Source organism: Felis catus, chromosome F1 (genome assembly GCF_018350175.1).
Source record: "Felis catus isolate Fca126 chromosome F1, F.catus_Fca126_mat1.0, whole genome shotgun sequence".
Lineage (NCBI taxonomy): Eukaryota > Metazoa > Chordata > Mammalia > Carnivora > Felidae > Felis > Felis catus.
In genome coordinates this window covers 34,961,698-34,983,272 of record NC_058384.1, presented here as the reverse complement: position 1 = coordinate 34,983,272, position 21,575 = coordinate 34,961,698, and the positions used below count along the sequence as shown (strand labels likewise).

General features: G+C 43.5%; 2 protein-coding genes across 5 annotated transcripts in view; both read left to right on the top strand.

The window, feature by feature from the left end:
- LOC101094152 (membrane cofactor protein) overlaps positions 1-13,779 on the top strand; it is a 55,721-nt gene extending 41,942 nt beyond the window's left edge. For all 4 annotated transcript variants that reach the window (XM_023247355.2, XM_045048886.1, XM_045048885.1 and 1 more), the window contains 3 exons: positions 3,721-3,796; positions 10,131-10,232; positions 12,961-13,779. The gene's annotated coding sequence lies outside the window, so the exon portion shown is untranslated. The remainder of the gene's footprint in view (positions 1-3,720; positions 3,797-10,130; positions 10,233-12,960) is intronic.
- A 5,274-nt stretch (positions 13,780-19,053) lies between these two features.
- Positions 19,054-21,575, top strand: part of LOC102899273 (membrane cofactor protein-like) — a 36,321-nt gene continuing 33,799 nt past the window's right edge. Inside the window, exon 1 of the mRNA XM_011290966.4 lies at positions 19,054-19,434. Coding sequence (XP_011289268.2) covers positions 19,317-19,434 — 118 coding nt within the window. The 5' untranslated portion in view covers positions 19,054-19,316. The remainder of the gene's footprint in view (positions 19,435-21,575) is intronic.

The following is a 21,575-nucleotide window of genomic DNA, read 5'->3' as shown; positions in this document are numbered from 1 at the left end:
ACATTCTTCTCGAGTGCACATGGAACATTCTCCAAGATAGATCACATACTGGGTAACAAAACAGCTGTCAATAAATATAAAAGAATTGAGATCATCCCATGCATATTTTGAGATCACAATGCTATAAAACTTGAAATCAACCACAAAAAATTTTTTTGGAAAGCCTCCAAATGCAAGAACATCCTACTAAAGAATGATTGGGTCAACCAGGCAATTAAAGAAGAAACTGAAAAATATATGGAAGCAAATGAAATTGAAAACACAATAGTCCAAACCCTTTGGGATGCAGCAAAGGCAGTACTAAGGGGAAAATACATTGCAATTCAGGCCTACCTCGAGAAGCAAGAAATATCCCAAATACAAAACCTAACCACAAACCTAAAGGAACTAGAAGCAGAAAAGCAAAGAAATCCCAAAGCCAGCAGAAGAAGAGAAATAATAGAGATTAGAGCAGAGATAAACAATGTAGAATCAAAACAAAACAAAACAAAACAGTAGAACAGATCAATGAATTTAAAAGCTGGTTTTTTGAAAAAATAAACAAAATTGAAAAACCCCTAGCCAGACTTCTCAAAAAGAAAAGAGAGAACCCTGATAATATCATGAATGAAAGAGGAGATCACAACCTACACCAGAGAAATACAAACAATTATTAGAGAACACTATGAGAAATTATATGCCAACAAACTGGACAACCTGGAAGAAATGGACAAATTCCTAGACACCCACACACTACCAAAACTCAAATGGGAAGAAATAGAAAATGTCAACAGACCCATAACCAGTGAAGAAATGGAATAAGTTATCAAAAATCTCCCAACAAATAAGAGTCCTGGGCCAAATGGTTTTCCAGGGGAATTCTACCAGACACTTAAAGCAGAGTTAATACCTATCCTTCTTAAGCTGTTCCAAAAAATGGAAATGGAAAGAAAGCTTCTGGACTTATTCTTTGAAGCCAGCATTACATTGATTCCCAAACCGGAAAGAGATCCCACTAAAAAGGAGACTACAGGCCAATATCCCTGATGAATATGGATGCAAAAATTCTCAACAAGATACTAGTAAATCAAATTCAACAGTAGTTAAAAGAATTATTCACCATGATCACGTGGGATTCATTCCTGGGTTGCAGGGCTGGTTCAATATTCACAAATCAATCAATGTGATACATCACATTAGTAGAAGAAACAATAAGGACCATATGATTCTGTCAATAGATGCAGAAAAAGCATTTGACAAAATTCAGCATCCTTTCCCAATAAAAACCCTCAAGAAAGTTGGGATAGAAGGAACATACTTTAACATCATAAAAGCCATATATGAAAAGCCCACAGCTAATATCATCCTCAATGGGGAAAAACTGAGAGTTTTCTTTCCCCTGAGATCAGGAACACAACAGGGATGTCCACTCTCACCAGTGTTGTTTAACATAGTGTTGGAAGTCCTAGCATCAGCAATCTCACAACAAAAGGAAACAAAAGGCATCCCACTTGGCAATGAAGAAGTCAAACTTTCACTTTTCGAAAATGACATGATACTTTACATGGAAAACCTGAGAGACTCCACCAAAGAGCTGCTAGAACTGACACATGAATTCAGCAAAGTTGCAGGATACAAAATCAATGTACAGAAATTGGTTGCATTTCTATACACCAATAATGAAGCAACAGAAAGAAAAATGAAGAAATTGATCACATTTACAATTGCATCGAGAACTATAAAATACCTAGGAATAAACCTGAGCAAAGATGTAAAAGATCTGTATGCTGAAAACTATAGAAAGCTTAGAAAGGAAACTGAAGAAGAACACAAAGAAACGGAAAAATAGAGTAAAATATTCAGGTCAGGATGCATGAATAGACTCTTCTTTAAAAAAAAAAAATTATGTATTTATTTTGAGAGAGAGAGCATACACAAGCAAGGGACACAGAGAGGATCATGACCTGAGCCGAAATCAAGAATCGGACGTCCGACCGACTGAAAACCCGCATGAATAGACTCTTAACAGAAAGAGAATTGGACAGCAGCCATTTACAGAATATACAGCACTGCCACATTTTAGCAAAATGCACCCCAGGACATCAGAAACATTATAGTGATTTGTTTCAAAAATACGTTAAATTCTCTTTTACCTCTGCAATAATGTATCATTAACGCAGTGAAAGAAGTTAGTGAAAAAAGCGTGATCGTCCTTCCCCACGCTCTGCCCATCCGTCTTCCGGGAGACCACGTCTTCCAGGAGAACAGAGGCTGTTGCTCACCAGACTTGGCGTGAGGTTTCGAGGCTGCTGCTTTTCCCCCTACATCATAACCGATTTCAAATGGTGCTAGACAAAAACAGACTCTCAACACCAGGAGAAATCGGTCAGCCTGTGTAAGAGATGGGTCCGGTGGTGCTCCGGGGGGTCCGGCACTTGACCGTGCAGGCGGCAAGTCTGATTCCAGCCGCACTGCAAGTGCAGCTGGGTGTCCCGGGGCCTCTAGGAGCGGGTGCAACGCCGATGGGGATGGAACCGTCCTCCAGGCACACAGCCAGTCACACAGTCCAGGTACAACGGAGAAAATCTCAGGGGCGCTTGGGTGGCTCAGTTAGTTGAGTGCCTGTCTCTTGATATCAGCTGAGGTCATGATCCCAGGATTATGGGATCGAGCTCTGCATTAGGCTCCACGCTGAGCATAGAGCCTGCTTAAGATTCTCCCTCTCTCTCTCTCTCTCTCTCTCCCTCTTTCTCTCTTCCTCTACCCCTCCCCTCCTGGCTCTCTTGCACATGTGCTCTCTCTCTCCCTCTCAAAAAAAGAAAAAAAAGGAGAGAAAGATAAAAATCTCTTTTTATTATTATCATTTTTTATTTTGGACAGAGAGAGAGTATGAGCAGGGGAGAAGGGCAGAGAGAGAGAGAGAATCCAAAGCAGGCTCCATACTGAGCCCAACACAGGGCTCAATCTCACAACAGTGAAATCATGACCTGAGCCAAAACCAAGAGTCAGACGCTTAACCAACTGAGCCACCCAGATGCCCCTCAAAATCTCTTACAATTTTAGTCAGAAGGAAAAGAGTCTACATTCAGGCCATGGTGTGGCAAGACTGGTATCCTCACAGGCACAGAGTGAGTGAGTGTCCCCTGTCGAAGGTTCTACTCCGTCTTTGTTTTGAATCATTACAAATGAATAATCATCATCCTTCCTATTTTAACGGGGCTGGAGAACACAACGTCCCCTTTGGTTTACAACCTGGGAAGATTCTTCAGGATGGTAGTCATGCCCGCTTGCACAAATTAGAAGCCACGAAGATCAATTTTCTTAGCCATTTCTGCGACCTGCCTGTGCAAGAGGAGTGGTTCGGTGAGACTTTGCCTGCAGGGATCAGTGGAGTCGGTAGCCTGTGCCTGACATAAGACATGAGTGCGGGGCCCGGGCGCCACAGCCAGGAGCTCCCGGGCGGTTCTCGGCTCCTTGATGAAAGGCTGCTTGGGACTAAAGGTTACGCACTGCTCTGCTCACCCCTCGTCTGTGACCCTGGGGCAGGAAGACTAATGCGCCAGATCAAACCAGGAGCAGAGGGAAAATCTTCAAGCTAAGCCTGTGTGAGGGGTTTCTTAAAGGCAGAATTTATAGTTTATAAAAAACTCACTGGCAGCCTCTAGCGGGACTAGATATTCATTGTTTAAGACCCATGGGTTATGTTTGCCATGCATCCAATGACTCTGTTTTACTGCCTAGGCATTTTCTTTGGCACAATCTTCTTTCTTTTACCCATCATCGTGGCCGGTTGGATAATTGTGAAGCACAAACAAGGGTAAGTACAACCAAACTTGCCTAGGAAAAGGTTGTAAGTGTCCTTGCCTCCTCTTGGAAGCCAAAGAGAAGTAAAAGAAAACCTCAGAACAAGCACTACTAGATAATCTCTGATACGATTCAAAATTATAAAGAAGGCCCTTGACCCACATGATGGATAGAGAAATATTCACACAAAGAAATACATGATAATAAGAATACTTTAAAAAAAAAAAAAAAAGCTTGGGATTTTAAGAAGTACTCAAGTTTTACCCAAAGGAAAATAGAAGGAATTTTCCAAAAGTGTTGATGAGGCCGTTGCTATCCCAGTTTTGCTGAAACATTCCAAACAGACCGCTAGACACAGGCCTCATCAAGGCACTAGGAGTTACAGTGTGCCCACTGGAACATACATCACAGGCTGCCAGTGTCAAAGAATTGAGGTTTTGTGTAGGGTGTTAAAAAGCATTTTATAAATCCACCTAATTTTTTTTAAAGTTTATTTATTTTCAGAGAGAGAGAGAGTGCGCATGCGTGTGGGTGCAAGAGGGGGAAGGGCAGAGAGAGAGAAGGAGAGAGAGAATCCCAAGCAGGTTCTGAACTGTCAACATGGAGCCCAACTCAGGGCTTGATCTCACAAACTGAGATCATGACCTGAGCTGAAATCCAGAGTCAGGTGCTTAACCAACTGAGCCATCCAGGTGCCCTAAACCCACCCAAGTTTTAAACTTGCTAAAACCTTGCAAGGATTAGATAAAGAAACAGTTTTGACTAGGAAGAGAACATATACGGTGTTTGTGTTAATTGACTTATTTGGAACAAAATCTGGGAGCTCAAAGTCAATCAGAGCAATGTTATCACCTTGATAAGCAAATTCGACACCCATGAGAAACAGTTTATAACTTTTTCTAAGCAAATGCAGTCTCCAAAAGAAGCCTAACAGAAACAAAAGTTGCCATTTCACGGAGGAGGCCAGTGTAAACTTTTTAAAGGCAGAGCATCACAGCAGAACATCTTAACCATCTAGTCAGGAACTTAATTTCATGGTAGAGCAATTAGTAGGGATTTACATTTAAGTTACGGTTTTATCCTTCATAACAAATGTTCTCTAGATGTTGCGGTTTGACAAGTAAATATGTTTCCCTCATCTGCACTATAAATAGAAAGTGAAAGTAGCCTTAATGCTTGATGTTAGCAAAAGCCTTTGTGTCAATAACCTTTTCCCCTCAAAGTTCCTCTTTTACTACTACTATAATTGGAGTCAAAAAATTTTTTAATTAGGCTTTTTAAAAAATTAAGGCTGAATTAAAGTAGTTGGGGCTTCTAATTTTCTATTTCTGGACCAATGTCGGGTTAAAACCAGCCAGAGTACCGAACTCTTCTCTTAGAGATATTCACAGCAGTCTCTCTCCTCCTCCCTTCCAACTACTTCATTCCGACTCCTGTGGCCTGGTCCAAGTTCATCAACTGCCGATCGAATTCCCTAGCCCAGCTATTGATTTGTTTCACCCATGTAACTTAAGATGGGTCCCTCCTATTATCACCCTTGGGCATGAAAAAGATTCAACAGCCATTTCATAAAAATGATTTCCTTAGGAATGGTGATCTCATCCCCTCTAAGTACCCTCAGATCATATGCCATTTCTTCATGTACTCCATGGCTTTGAACCTGCCTCCTGTCGTCCCTATGTTCTTTAGAAGTATAAAGCCATGGCATAAGCATTTGCTGACCAGTAGCAACCAGGGATGTGGCAGGGAAAAAGATCATGGAGTAAAACCTCCCAAACGTCTAAATAATCCACCATAGAACATATCATACATATGTAACCTATAAAAATTTCAAAACCTAGCTAAACATGTATGGATGTATGTATTTGGCCTGTTTTCACTTCTTGGAGTAATGAGTGAATTACTTTAAAAGAAAATGCCATTTATTTTCGTGTTAGAAATAACACGAAAGTGAGATTAGCAGGAGGGGGTGTTGTGCTTAAATGATCGGAATGCCCAAGACCTTGCTCTTGGAAGCAGTTGGGTGAGTAATCATTGTTCTGTGTCCTTGTGTGGGTGCAGATTGATTGTTCTTATCTGGACTTCAAGCTTTCCTCACAGGAAGGGAAGAAAGTTCCTTACAGTAACGAGAAGGAAGCCATGTGACAGGCACAGAATATGACGTCGACAGAAGAGCAGTGTATGTCAGAGCCCCAAAAGACAGACAGAACAGTGTAGAAGGAATGGCCTGCTCCATGGGAGACGCAGGATCACACCAGGCCTGGAGGGTTGCAGGCGCAAGTCTACCTCTCTCGGACACAGGAGACAACACGCTACATTTTGTGGGAACACTCTTAGGTGATGTTTTAGCAGGGCTCATTTCATTTTGTAAATATCTTATTGGGTACTTCCCTGTCCCAAGGACAGTTCTGAGGTTTGTTATGTATCCATCAGCAAAGATGGACTCCTTTATGGAGTTTTCATTCCAGTGGTGGCCCAGAGACTACAAATTAGACACACAATTAATTAATTAATTAGAATAAAGGCGATGAAGGGACGCCTGGGTGGCTCAGTTGGTTGAAGTGTCCAACTTCAGCTCAGGTCACGATCTCTCAGGTTCGTGAGTTCAAGCCCCACGTTGGGGTCTGTGTTGACAGCCCAGAGCCTGGAGTCTGCTTCAGATTCTGTGTCTCCCTCTCTCTCTCTGCCCCTCCCCTGCTCACACTCTGTCGCTGTCTCCCAAAAATGAATAAATGTTAAAAAAATTAAAAAATAAAGAGGATAAAAAGACTAGGAGAAAACTGAGCAGAAGAACAGAGTTTCGAAACGTGGATGTGGGAAAGACACAATCTTTAATACCGTGATCAGCATGGTCCCCATTGAGGAGTGCTTTAAAGTGAGATCATCCCTGTGTGTCTGTGTGCATCCTATTTTTGTCTCATTTTTTAAAGATGTCTATTTTGAGAGAGCAAGCGAGTGAGTGCGAGTGGGGAAGAGATAGAGACAGATGAAGAGAGAGAATCTCAAGCGGGCCCCGTGATCTCAGTGCAGAGCCTGATGCGGGACTTGATCTAATGAAACGTGAGATCATGACTTGAGCCGAAATCAAGAGTCAGTTGCTCAGCTGACTGAGCCCCCCAGGCACTCTGAGATTGCCTCATGTTAATTAGTTAGTAAATCTTTAAACTGCTTATGTTGTCTTAAGACAAGAAGATTGTTTTCTTCTGCCCTGTTTAAAGAGCAAGGCAGGAGAAGTGGCCCGAAGTGGGGTTAGCATGGAAAATACCAGCTACAAAATAGGAGTCAACGGGCTGAGGTGTTGGTTAGTGTCCAGCACAAAGCAGGGTTGTGATCAAACAGTGGCATCTTCCTGTGGTTGTGTTATGACCCAGGACTGAAGGACTTGACGACTGTAGCTAGCCCTCTCCTCCACCAGGGAGTTCGGCAGCAACTGTCTACCAGGTAGTACGTTTTTAATTGTCCTAAACTTACCACAGGTTTCAAGGATGCTTGTTGTTTTAATATTCTGCCACTGGACTTGGTAAGCAAGCCTGCTTTGGACTTATGTCACGTCACTGATGATTTCCTATGCCTCCTCGGTCCTTAGCTTTCCCAGATTCAGCATGTCTAATTACTTGGTACGTTTGCTGTCTCTGCCCCACGCTGCGTTCCCCACACTCTGTTAAATTATTTCTCGTCTCCTTAACCCCCCTACCTTCCTCACTAATCACCCCCCGCCCCAAATCACACACACACACCAAGCAGAAAATGAGCTTCTCGTAAGCAGAGACCACCTCTAGGCGCAAAAAAATCATTTTCAGTTAATGAGTTTTGACTTCCAATTGTACAGCAGTCAGGATTAATAGTAATAATAGCAACAGCTTATGTATTTGTTTACAAAATATTTTACCATTTATTGTCTTCGTTGACCCTCAGAGCAACTCTGTGAGGTAGGTAGGTCCAATTGCATTGTTATCCCAAAGCAGAGAAGGGTCTGAGGTGCAGAGAAATTCAGTGGCTGGCTTAAAATTGTACCAGCAGGTGGTCCTTCAGGAGTAGGGCTTCAGTCCCCATGATCTTAGGACCCTGAACCCATTCAGCTACCCGGTAATAATCTCAGCTGCCATTTCTGAATTTGATTCTGTACCACCCAGAACTGCATATAGCACAAAAGTGGAATGTTTCCTTTTTTTCTTATAGTACTTTACCCTGTCCATTTTATTGGTATGTGTGTTGTTGTTTGTTTGGTTTTTTTTTTTTTTTTTAGCTAGTCTGGTACATGGGGCAGGTATCCTAGAGAATAGTATGCAATCTCTCCCTTTTACTCTATCCTGAGTTATCAGCCTCTAAGGAAATTACAGTAATTCGGGAAGGGCTTCTGTCCTTACTAGGCTTAGTGAAAATTGTCCTGTCCATTCACATAGACTAGCAAGTTTGAGGACTTAACTTTACTGGCTTTTCACTAGTAAAAAACACGTCATCTCTGCATACATTCCATTTCAAAGTGTATTTGCACAGGAATTTGTGGCAAATGTCGTTTTTTGTTTTTTAGAGAGAGAAGGGGGGTGCAGAGGGAGAGAGAGGGAGAATCTTGAGCAGGCTCCATACTCGCTCAGTATGGACCCTGACACAGGGCTTGATCCCACGACCCCGGGATCATGACCTGATCAAAACCCAAGAGTCAGATGCTCAATGGACTGAGCCATCCAAGCACCCTGATTTGTGCCAAATGTTAAGCAGGATAAGTCATGCACTGATCACTGAGGAATAATACTGTTAAATTCCTGCCTTCATAGCCCATTTAGCCTTGCTCCTTGTTTCTGCCTCTGATCCATTCCCATTCCCATACAAAACAGCCTTCTTGTATATACTCAGATAAAGCTATAAAGTCTTCATTGGTATGATGCTTGGAGTGACAAAACTACTAAGACCGCCCTCTATGAGGTATCCCTGCATTACCCCATGCCCACATTGACTACCACCAATCAAGTGGATAGCCATCCACTCAGCACATACCAAGGTTGTATTCTCTCAGGCCCATGTACTGGTCATCATCCAAAACCCCTTTCAGCCATTCCTTGGCTAACCACTTACTAGTCACTGCTCCGTGGACGCCCATAACACCCGTCAGTACAACCCTCTACTCTTCCTCAGGCGTGGATCTCAAGTTTGTCCTTCCTCATTCTGGGAACACTTTGGCTTCTGACTCAGTCTTCCTCTTTGTCTCAGGGATGCCCTCATTGTAATTTCCACCAAAGGGTAAAGACTAACTGAGCAATGAGGAAGTACTGGGAGGTGGTGGCGTGAGTTAACTCTTTGCGCTTCGATCCTTAAGTCCCTAATACCAACACATATTTGACCTCTAAGGGTACTGGTATTGTACCATTTACCATTTCATTTATGTAAAATGAAGTGCTTAAACAACTGCCAAAGAGGCAGAGTAGCATCCCAGGTAAAATGATGGGCTTTGCAATCATTAGGAGCCGTGTCACACCCACGTCCTAGCTATGAAACCCTCAGCAAGGCACTCATCCTCTCTAAACTTTATTTTCCTTGTCTGTAATGTGGGGACAATAATAGCTCCTACCTCACTTAACATGGTGCCTCAGTTAGGATGAATGTCAGAAAGTGTGAGCTGTTGTTATTTACATGTGATTGTTATTGACATTTAAAAGTGCTTAGGGGTTCCTGGCTGGCTCAGTTGGTTGAGCAGCGAACTTCGGCTCAGGTCATGATCATGGCTTCAAGCCCGGAGTCAGGCTCTGTGCTGACAGCTCAGAACCCGGAGCCTGCTTCGGATTCTGTGTGTCCCTCTCTTTCTGCCCCTCCCCCACTAACATTTCAAAAAATTAAAAAAAAAAAAATACGTAAAAGCGCTTAAATGCTTGGATTTACCGTAGTCCTCACACGCGTCCGGACAACTGCTGCTGCTTTCCAAACTCTGGGTGTTAACTGTACACAAAACAGAACTTCCATCTTCGCTGTAGCGGAAGAAGGAAGCCTTGTGTAAAATTGTTGTGCAAAGCTGTTGCCCTTGTGAAGCCTAAATGTCACCACCTGGTGGTAAACAGTATTTACCAGTCAAAATGACTTTGGAAGCAAATGTCATTTGAAGGCATGGACACTTGGGTATAAGCAATTCTAGTCTCCTGGCAACGTACAGAATGGTTTTAGTTTTATTTCCTACTCTGAGTTATTTAGTCTGGAGAGGTGGGATTTGGTTGTTTCCTTTTTACATATCTTGCAAAGATTTCAGAAACCTGAGGCAACTTATGCCCTCAATTTCAAAATGGAAGCCACTGACTACTTTCTTCCAAGACTGAAATGTATAAAATGATTTGTCTTATTTTTCTCCCTCTGCCAATTAGCGAAACTACAGATGAAAAATGTAAGGAGAGTATCCATTTACATCCTCAAGAAGACAGCGGTGTAAGTCCTCAAACTGTGCAAACAAATCAGGAGAACAGCGGGTACCTAATGTACATATTGAATTCATAATGTTGTCAGTAACTCAGAGCGAAAGAGAGAACAGGATGTGCCTAAGACGTCGCTCTGGCTGGATCACTGGGACCACCAGAGATAGAAAGTTCTTCAGGAACCGGAAATGCCTTGGTTGTTCTTTTCTTAGATTCTTGTTTCCAGGGGGTTGGGTGATGGCTGTCAGCGCTGTGCTCCGGGCACTGTTTTCTCAAAGCATTCCTGTATTTTTGTGCGCTGGTGCTATAAACCTTCGAGAAGAAGCAAGCTTTTGTTTTCTTGTGGAACGCAGGCATTTGGCACTTGGGTGTCCCCCTGGCTCCCCCTTCCCTTAAATGTGCAGGATCACCTGGGGATCCTGTGGAGACTTCGCATTTACCTCCCCCTGCTTTCTGGCTCCCACTGAATTCTCTGCCTCACCAGGTCTCCTAGGACTGCTCTCTCCTTCCTGTTTCCTGTCCTCCCCAACAGGGGCTTGTCACCACACCTCATCCCTGCATGCCACCTAGTCAAAGTACCAGCCTACTACCATAGCTGTTGGGTGGTCACTGTTTAGCTGTTTGCTACAGGACCGGGGTGAAAAGGGAAATTACCAAACTATGTGTGTCAAAGTGGCACACACGTAGAAGTGAATATTAGAAATCACGGGACCAGGGGCGCCTGAGTGGCTCAGTCGGTTAAGTGTCCAACTTTGGCTCACGTCACCATCTTAACCCTTGAGGGTTTGAGCCTTGCGTTGGGCTGTGTGCTGACAGCTCAGAGCCTGGAGCCTGGCTTAGATTCCGTGTCTCCCTCTCTCTCTGCCCCTTCCCTGCGTGTGCTCTCTCTCTCTCTCTCAAAAATAAACATAAAAAAAAAAAAAAATCACTGGACTAGAAAGTGACTGTTTTTGTAAATAAAGTTACTGGAACACAGCCTCCCCCACCGTTAGCCTATTTATGGCTGCTTTTCATGCTGCAACAGCAGAGTTGAGTAGAAGCCACAGAGACCTAGACTGCGTGGTCGTCTTTACAAAAGTTACTTTAAAAACTATTTCACAAGAGGGCTTAAAATATCATTTGATTTCTACTCCTTCCTGCCTGGTTATGTACGTAAACACTTTGCCACCTTTTTCCCAATCTAAGTGGCATTAATCAGGCTCAGAGTTCACTCATCTAAGGAGCTCTCCCAAAGTGTGCCAGTCCAAAGTGATGTCTTTCTTTCAAACTCACAGAACTTCCTATCTATAACATGTTTTAAATAAACTGTTACCTTTCAAGACTAATAAGTGCTCATTGCCAAAAATACATCGAAAATAAAAATATAAAGAATATAAAAATTATCTGTAATAGCTTCCACCCAGTGGTTAGTATTTTAAGTTTCTTTTATTGACATATTGTTTAATATTTGCAAGATTATGCACTGAGAGTATATTCACTGTGTAATACTGAGTCCCGATTTTGTTTTCACCCAATGAAGACCATTTTCTTTATCATTAAAAACTTCTATCACACAGCAGTCAATGACATTTGTTGTTTTTTGCCTGTTACCACTATTGTATTCACTAGCACATTCCTCTGTTCTTCAAACATGAATTAGTCACTTGTAACACGTACTATGCATTGTGCTTATGTTTTCTTTCTCATGACAACTTATGAGTAACGACTCCTTTTTAAATTTCCCAAAATTTCTGTGTATGGACTTAATCAAATGAGAAGTATAGATATTTGAGAGGGAACTGTTTGAAATTTCATTTTACCTAACTTTTTGGAAATCTTTTTTGGCATCAAGGTGCATCTCAAATTGTGTAGACTGACTGTTGACCACCGTTTTAATAATAATACAGGAAGTCCGAAATGGATTTGTCACAAGTGTCTTTTTCAAGATTGGGATTTTGGCCACAGTGTTCCACAGGAGCGAAGTTGATCATTTGTGGCCACATATGGCAGACAAGGAGTGAGTTAGTGTCTGTACCAAGCTTAGGACCCGTGCACCCGAGCCAAGTGCAAGGGCAGAGGGTGATACAGGGCAAGAGGCAGACTCCAAAGACACAGCTGCATGCTGAAGGACGTGAGAATGTTCAAAGATGACGCAGGTACCAAGCGTTGGGACGTGTCACGACGTAGAAAGGGAACAATGATGGGGGATCAGGCGGCAGTAATAATGGGGTGTCCGGTGAGCCGATGGGCCTCAACAGGGATCTGTCCACTGGCAGAAGGACAGTCTTCCTGGCCTTGAGGAAGACGAGAGGCTTCAGCATGGGCAGGGAAGCATCTGGACATCATGGACGATACAATGATTTCTTCCAGTCTTGACGGTGGTGGGGGACGAGGACCTGTTCTCTGAGGCTGGCCCTCCTCCAAACTACCAGCTCTTGTTTGCTTTCCCCTGCCACAACATGGCTCAGAAGAGACTCAGAAACATTTGGTGTGTTATGAGGAACCTCTGTTTCTGGAATGAGGCTCTTTTTATTTAGTTGCCCAACGCTGAGAAACATTTTTCCTTTGATAAAAGCAGCAACGGGGAAAGGTCAGCTTATTCATTAATCTCTCTTATCTATTAAGTGTCTCAGCCTATGCAATACCTTCTTGTGCCCTGCACAGCAACCGCTAAAGAAGGCAATAAACACTTCTTCTGAACTCATAATTGGTGTAATACTGTCCTCATGATTATTACCAGTAAGTTCTGGGTAATTCATTTCAGCCTTGCCGTCATCTGAATAAAAATATCCTGTTATTTCAGTGTCCTTCCTTGACAAAGTATATAAAGCTGGAGAACACCTCGAATTAAAATGTTGGTCGGGAAGGAAGCGATTCATTTCAACAGAATAAGATGTGAAACGCATAAAATCCCAACTGGAAGTGACCTCACAGAGATGCAAGCATGTGCACTTGAAGATGCCAAAGTGTCCCCGGATCTAGGAAAAGCTCCCTCCTCTTAGTTTGGATTACTGTCACTCCTTCACCCTCTGTCCTTGTGCTCAAAGCACACACCATCCATTTAGGGGAAAAGACTGCCCTTGGGCTATATAAATAGCTTCACTTACTTAAAGGACAAAGGGGTTGCCTAGGATCTTGGTTTACCAGTGTGTTATTTTCCTTTCTTATTTTCAAATGTCCATACTATGGAATGGGCTCATTAACGAGAGTGTGAAAATCCAGAGGGACGATGTGAAAAACAAATAAGTCACATAGAATTATACTACTCTGTGATAACCACTGGTAATATTTCGATTCATTTTCTGCTAACCTTTCTTCATGTATGTTTCTTTATACACAAGTCTTACTTAAATAGTTAGGTTTTCTGTTATAGAGCAAAACCTCCTCCTATTAGATCTGAGTAAAATATAGCTAAATCAGTTTTTACTTTCCTTAGAAAAAAGGATATTTTCTGTTTATTAAAAAAAAACATTAAATGATTCTGGAGAAGAGGTTTTCAAGAGAAATATCTGAAACAATGAATTTTGGATATTCCTAAGTTGATTTTCAAAAGCACTTTTACTCTATTCTTTACAAAAACATAACTATTTTAAATAAAAGAATAATTTTATTATAAAAGCAACTGGCTTACTTTTGTATGGATTCAGAATACACTAAATAAACTAAGAAACTATGACTTCATGAAGTTAAAAAATTGGGGCTCCTGGGTGGCTCAGTCGGTTGAGCATCCGACTTCAGCTCAGGTCATGATCTCACAGTTCGGGGGTTTGAGCCCCGCGTCAGGCTCTGTGCTGACAGCTCAGAGCCTGGAGCCTGCTTCAGATTCTGTGTCTCCCCCTCTCTCTGCCCTTCCCTGCTCATGCTCTGTCTCTCTCTGTCTCTCAAAAATGAATAAATGGTAAAACAAATTTTTTTTTAAAAAAAGAAGTTAAAAAATTAATATATAAATAAGTGGTCTTGGAGTCCTTAACTAGTCCACATACTTACGGATCAAAAATTATCTGGTGTGATATTATGGGTCATGCTAATAATCTAGAAAATATCAGAATCTTCCTGGATATTTAACAATAGATTCGCATAGGACTACTGCTATCTACCGTGTAATGCTGGGTTTTAAGCTGCTTTTAGAGTGTATTCTGCCAAATCGACCTTGATAAATATAAAGAGTGAGCCAAACATGAACTTGAAGTTTTCTTTAAAATCATGGAAGGTAGGGAAAAACAGAATAAGCAAAGTCAACTGACAAACCAGAAGAAAAAACTACAACTTAGATCATGGACAGGGGAAACAGGCATATTTAGAGAGTTAAAAATTCAAAAACCATCCCTCTCCATTCCCCCTCCCTGCAAAAGGGCAAAAGATATACAGCCGGGTCACCAAAAGAAGAAAGGGAAGTGACCTATGAATATATAAAAAGATCCTAAATGGCTTTGCTTAGCTGGAACATAGGGAAATCTATTACGTCTTAAGCTTCTGAAGAAGTACATTTTAAAGGAGGGCTAGAAAATAGTTGTTGGGGGCTGGGCTGTTTTAGAATCAAAATTCCCTATCACATGAAAAAAATCTAAATTCCTTTTTTTCCACCCAGAATGAAGTAGGTCTGTGAGTATTGTGGTTAACAACTATCTGATGCCTGGGTCATTTCATTTCAAAAAATTCATGAGACTTTTTTTACCTGTACAACATTTATATAAGGGAAATACTCTATATACTAACTATGGGTAAAATACTGACTTTCAAGTTTAAAAATTTTTAAATTAAAAAAATTTTAAATACAAACTTTTATTCTTGAGCAATTGTGTTAACCTCTGGCCTTATATTTTCGTTCTGAAAAGTAGGGGCTGGTCCAGCTGGTCTCCAAAGTTATTCCTAGTGGTAATATTCTCTTTTTTCTCATTTGCCTTTTGTGTACATGCAAGTGTAAGGTGTACGTTAGTTTAAATCTATGACATTTAAGTAAAATGTTCTGTCTCCACCATTATAATGAGAAAGGGATAAAAGATTTTCCTTTCTAAATCTACTTGTGGACTATGGTTTGTAATGTATTTACATTTTAAACCTTCCCAAGCCAAGAGGAAACAAAATGAATATGTGTTCCTTCTAAGAAATGCCTTCCTTTCTGCACTTGATTGTTTTAGAATCCCGGGGCAGGTAATGGCTTACCACAGGAATGCTCTTGCTGGTAAGAGCTAAACAAGAAGGTCAACTGAATGGCAGGTGTTTACCAGATACAAAGGGCGGTGGCACAGCCCCCAGGGCCAACATCAGCAAGATGGTTGAACCATCCTGTTTAGCCATCCTCTTTCAGGTTTTCACAAATGCCTCGTGTGTAATTCACCATGGCAGCAGAAAGCCTCTCCTGAGAGCACTCACAGGCCCATTCCTGCTGCTACCCCGACCTCTGATCAGCACGATGGAAACAGACTAATTTAGGAGGCCAGGAATCATCCAACATTACGATTTATTTTCCAGAAGTTGGCCTGTGTTTAAAGACATCCTCACACACCTACCCCCTCCCCACTGGCCTTCACACAGTCTGAAAGGAGATGTAGCACGTAGCTCCAAACCTGGTCTACGCACAGGCATGTTCTCCATGCTCTCCTCTCCTGCACTTTAGCAGTGTGACAGAATCTCCAGGGGGAGCTGCAGAAACCATGAGTGTTTGCTCCCCCGCTCCACTCAAAGCCTGGACTCTTGAGTGCCATTCCCGTCAGGGCTTCAAGAAGTTCACTGTCGACACTCTCCCTTTGAACCAAGTCACTAAAACCATCTCAAGGCTAAGGGACAGACAGCAGCTCTGCTTCGTAACACAGCTTGCAGTGCCCGATCCAGGAACGGTTTGTGTGCACACAGTTGGAGCTCATTCCTTTTAGAGGCAAACCCCACTTTGCTCCCAGTATCTTAAAATGCTGACAACAAAATCTCTCAGAGCTTCCCCAGCATTTGGTAAATCCATGGTGGCGGAGAACTGGCAGAGACATGTTAGATGCACGAGACAGCAACCCCCATTTATTTCATTCAGTATGTATAGGTTTTTATTATACACCTTACAGACACAGAACTGTCTCAGCACTAGAGCTATAGCAAGAGAACTCTATCCCTGTCTCATGGGGCTTGTCCAGAACAAGAGGGAATGGGGCGCAGAACCTTTCAAAGGGAGCCTTAATTGGGTCATTTGAAAATTAATTAATCAATGTGAAAGTACTCAATTATATTAAGAATGGTTTGCTGAACCCCAAGGATAGACTTTACTGACAGAAGGAAAGTTCCAGTGCAACCGTGCAACCCCAATTCCTGAATCTATCCAGCACTTGTAACTAACAAACCAAACTCCAGCCATGTTCTGAACCTTTAATTTACTCATAAGCAAAAAACCCACTTACTTCTAAGACCACAAATAGATGGGAAAATGCTTTCATCCTATTGAGATGTCAATGATATATACCATTTTATACAGATGGTTACAGAGAACAATAAATACATTCTCTGTTTTTACGCGTTAAGTATCAATATTGGTCCATAGGACACTTCTGTTCTGTCAGTCTTTTGCAACTGTTAAGAATTAACAGAAATAATTCCCCCTCACTGTCTCCTTAACTATACTTCCTTCAAGTCAATGTCATCACGGAGTGTCTGGATTTTACAATCTAAGATGCTAAGGTGTTTGTTTTATGTATCACTTTACATAACGTTTTATACACAGTGCCAAGAATCTAGACATTGTTTTGTTGTGGGAGAAAGAGGAAATTCCACGGTTTGTTGAACCCACAAAGTTTTTAGTACATCTCTGCTTTAGAATTCTTTAAATGCATACAGCATTTTATAATTCCAGAAGATGCATTTGAAGTTAATACAAAAAGCTTACATTTCCTCACCATTCACATTAGAACTTAACTCTGAGAGATTCTATGAACGAAATAGCAGTGGATGTAGAAGTTGGACTTTGACAATTTTTTTCTTCATCTGATTCCCAGTGTAGCACAGGGGCATTAAAGAAAACTAAAAACCACAATGAAAATGAAAATCTCCATGATCCTATTGAAGTTTTGGGGTGATGGGGGGTTCGTGGGGTCTGGCACCAACGGCCAGGAAAACACTCTTGGAGCCGGCTTTGGTGCAAAAAGGTGATTTTGTGAAAGCACGGGGACAGGACTCATGGGCAGGAAGACCTGCACTGTAAGTGTGGGGGTGACCATTTTATGGAGCCCGGGGGCAAAAAGTCAAGAGGGAGTTTGCTAAAGACTTTGGAGGCCTAGCTATTTGCCCAGCTAAGGTTGTTTTTCCCTCTAGCAAGGCATTAACATTGAAACAGTAGGGAGAGCCTGAATTTTAGGCTGTTGATGGGACTGACTTTTTCTGGTAAACTGGTGGAGACTCTCATCAGTTTCACCATTTGGTTTTTTGTCCTTTCTGGTTTTGGGGTAGGTGGAAGTGTCCAAGGAATATCACACATGTCCCACTGTGGGAGAGGGGGGTGCTAGTTTGTGTTTTGCCCTCAGCCTGCCTCCTACTCCCTCATCACTATCACCATTAGTTAATTCTGGAATATTTTACACTAATTCCTCTATGAGAATGCCAAAAGCCAAATACTTTATGGAGGTTTTTTTGTTTTGTTTTGTTTTGTTTTTTAACTCACAAAGATATTGCGTAGTTTCTCGCGTGGATTTTTAACTGCTTCTGCCTAGACATTCATACCGTAAAGCCACCTATCAAAACTGCCTTCTACTTTTCTAGACACTTAGGATTTATTTTCCCCCCCTAAATTGTACATCTTTGGTCACAGCTCTGACGATTTCTTTGGCATGAACCCTAAATGGAACAACTAGTGGTTTAAAAGTCATGTCCAGGGGCGCCTAGGTGGCGCAGTCGGTTAAGCGTCCGACTTCAGCCAGGTCACGATCTCGCGGTCCGTGAGTTCGAACCCCGCGTCGGGCTCTGGGCTGATGGCTCAGAGCCTGGAACCTGCTTCCAATTCGGTGTCTCCCTCTCTGCCCCTCCCCCGTTCATGCTCTGTCTCTCTCTGTCCCAAAAATAAATAAACGTTGGAAAAAAAAAAAAGAAAAAGAAAAAAAAAAGTCATGTCCATTTGAAAACTTAACATATGGACAACTTGAAAGCCAAAAGTTTGAGGGTGTTGGCCCCCCGATACATTTACTCACGCTGGTTGACTTTTATCCTTCTTTGCCAGCTAATAGGAAGAAAACGTCACCTCCTTTTGTGTGCTCTTTTAATAAAGGTCATGTTACTTCTCCTCTTACTAGTCATACAGGTTTAATCACAACGCTACAAATAGATCTGGCTCATTCTTCATTTTCCGCTTGATTTTCCACCGAGAGATTGTTTCCCCAGAAAAGCTCTCTTACCAATTCCTCGCATCCCAACAATAACGGCTTTGAGTATCTCCAGGAGATTGGCAATTAATACTCCCTTGTCCTTACCTTTTTCGTGCATGTTTTTTCCTCTTCAATAAAACATTCAGTTGCTCAAGGGCAAGGGCCCCAGAGAGGTGAGGCCCGATATGCTAATGGCCCGGTGTCCTTTAATAATTCATCTCCCATCCTTTCCTTAGGGGTTGGGAGTGCGGTGGCCAAACCTTTGAGATTCTGAAATCTAGCAGGCCTTGAGAAGATCCAAGAGCAGGTGCTGAGCCCCGGAAATCACAAGTATTGTCCCTAAATATGCCAGATCACTGCCAACTCTTGAAACAAGGGCCCAGGGGGTCCGGACAGCCCCGAGTGCCTCAGGACACGACCGGAGCCCCGAGGGGTGCTGGCCCCACGACGACCCGCTGCCTGGGCTCTGGGTTTGTTAGGGCGAGGCGCTTTTCCCTCAAAGCGGCGTTCCGCTCCGGAAAAGGGACAAAGATGACTCCCTAGCCCTCCTTTCCTTTCCACCCTTCCGGATCCCTTTCTCATCCTGAGCCAGCCGAGTCCCGCACGCCGCCAGGCAGGTCCCGCTTCCAGCTGCTGGCTAGCCCCGCCCAGTCCGGAAGTCCTCTCACGCCCGCCCAACTCCGTCACTTCCACTCACTTCCTCAGGCCACGCCCCTGCGCCTGGGAGCCTGACACCTGCGTACGAGGGGGATTGTTGCGTCTGGTACCCGGACTCGGGAAGGTCTTTGCCCGGCGAGCTCCCCGGTTCCCGCTGGTCTCCCGGAAGATGATGGCGTCTTGCGCGCTGTTCCACGCAGATCCCGGCCTCCCCGAGAGGCGCTCTTCACTGTCCTGCTTTGTAATCCTTTTGGTGGCCCCAGGGCTACTGCTACCCATGCCCTCCGGTAAGAGCCTGGATCGGGTGTGCGCTCAAGTGGCGAGCCGGAGCGGGTCTGCGAGCGGGCCGACCGGACCCAGGGCCCCGGAGCTTTCTTTGGTGGGTCGGGAGCAGGCGCGGGCCGGGGGTGCCCCTGGACGTGCTGTGCGAGCACCTATCAGTTGGGGATTCTGGGGTGCCGGAGGTGAAGACTTGTGAGGCGTTGGAGTAAGTCTTGCGGGCGATGGGTGCGGCGGGTGTTTTCCCAGGGCGGATCCCTGACCCCAGCGATAGCTTGCAGTGTGCTTCCGGGCCTGAGCACTTGCGGACCTGGAGTTCAGGGTGAAGGTTTGGTCTTCGTGTTCAGTGCGTGCAGCTGTTGCTAGGATCCGCGCTGTGCCTGTGGGGATATTTGCCCTGTGTTTCTTGGAGGGGTGCTGCCTTGGGAAGAGGGTATAATTTGTGCCGGGCTAGGGGACCCCAGGCTGGGTGTTACCGGGTGTGTGCTTTACGGAAGTGACCAGGCCTATGGTGTCCGGTGTTGGGTAAGGAAGCTCTCTGCTTGGTTTACATGGGGGCTGAGAAGCCCCCGTGTGTGTGCAAGCTTGACTCAGAGCCTCTGAGTGCAAAAATGCTGTGGGTCCCTGGGGCTTAGAGTTTGGGAAGGCCACACCTTGCTTTTTGTACCTAAAGACAACAGTCTCCTTGTTGTCCAAGATCATATTGGTGTTGGTCGAATGCTGTTCTTTTTTTTTTTTTTTGGACATAGAATCATCTTCCTGTTCCCATCCAATAGACATTACCCAATTCCATTACCTAATGGCTTTTTGGCCATTTCCTTCTTTTCATTAGGGTGGGTCATATTTGAGGGAATTTTTTTTTAATTTAATTTTATTTTTTTTGAGAGAGAGTGAGAGAGCCTGCGCTCTCAAGCAGAAGAAGAGCAGAGGCAGAGAGAGAGAATCCCAAGCAGGCGCCCCGCTGTGTGGGGTCAGATGCAGGGCTCCAACTCACCAACCATGAGATCATGACCTGAGCCAAAGTCAGGAGTTGGAGGCTGAACTGACTGAACCATCCAGGTGGCCACTGAATGAATCAAAAAGATTGGTAGCTTACTGATAAATGAGTATCCTAAGAAATCACATGATAAATAATGTCAGTGTGGTTTTCTCTTGCATGCATTAACAGAAGCTGAAGGCCCGTCCGTTAAATTTCTGTAATGTTTCACAGAATAGGAATGAGTGCTTATAATATATGTGTGTGTGTGTGTGTGTGCGCGCACGTGTGTTAAAAAAGAGTGCTCGTTGTTTAACACTTAACATTCAAGCAACAACCATTTTCAGCACTTTAGTATATTTCATTCTGTCTATATCTGCACCTGTGTTTCTCTGCCCAAGTTATTTCTAGGAGCCTATTAGGTATATGTTAAGTATGCTGCATTCTTTCCTTAGTAGCATTCATTCAACAAATATTTGTCTTCTGTGTGCCAGGTTCTGTGCTGGTCCTCAGGATACACTGGTGAGCACTCACAAAACTGCCCCATTTTCATGATCCTGATTTCACTTTTGATCTGGTTGCAGTCACATCGATATAAGCAGAGACTGCATTACTCACTGTGAGGCCCCCAGTGCCATGCACACAGTGGCCGTCAAGAAATTGTTGCTAAAATCTATTGGGAGTGGCAGACACCAAGCATACTACTAATAAATATGTTGTAGCGCAGAAGTGCTCTGGAGGAAAGGAGCTTGAGTCCCTGACAGCATTTAACTGGAGGCAGGAACAGTTTTCTCATTAAACAGGCCATGCTCTGCCACTGTGGGGCTTCTGCACTTGCTATTCCCTTAGACTTGGAGCATCCACCCCCAGCCCCTTGTGCCTAAGGCTCCTTCTTGTCCTTCACACTCAGCTGAGATGTTGCCCCCTCGGAAGGCCCCTCTCTGACCACCCCATCTCAGGTGGACCCACACACTCCACCTCAAATCCCCCGACTGGGAGTCACCCTTGCAAACCTGTGTCTTCTGCTCTCCCCAGTAGAATGCAGAGAGCTCCTCTGTCTTGTCACACTTGTGGTTCCAGATGCCCATTTTCTGCGTCAGCATCAACACTCTTGTATACACATTAAGTACCAGAAAATGAAATAAAGGATGCAGGTGAGGCTTACAGTACCGG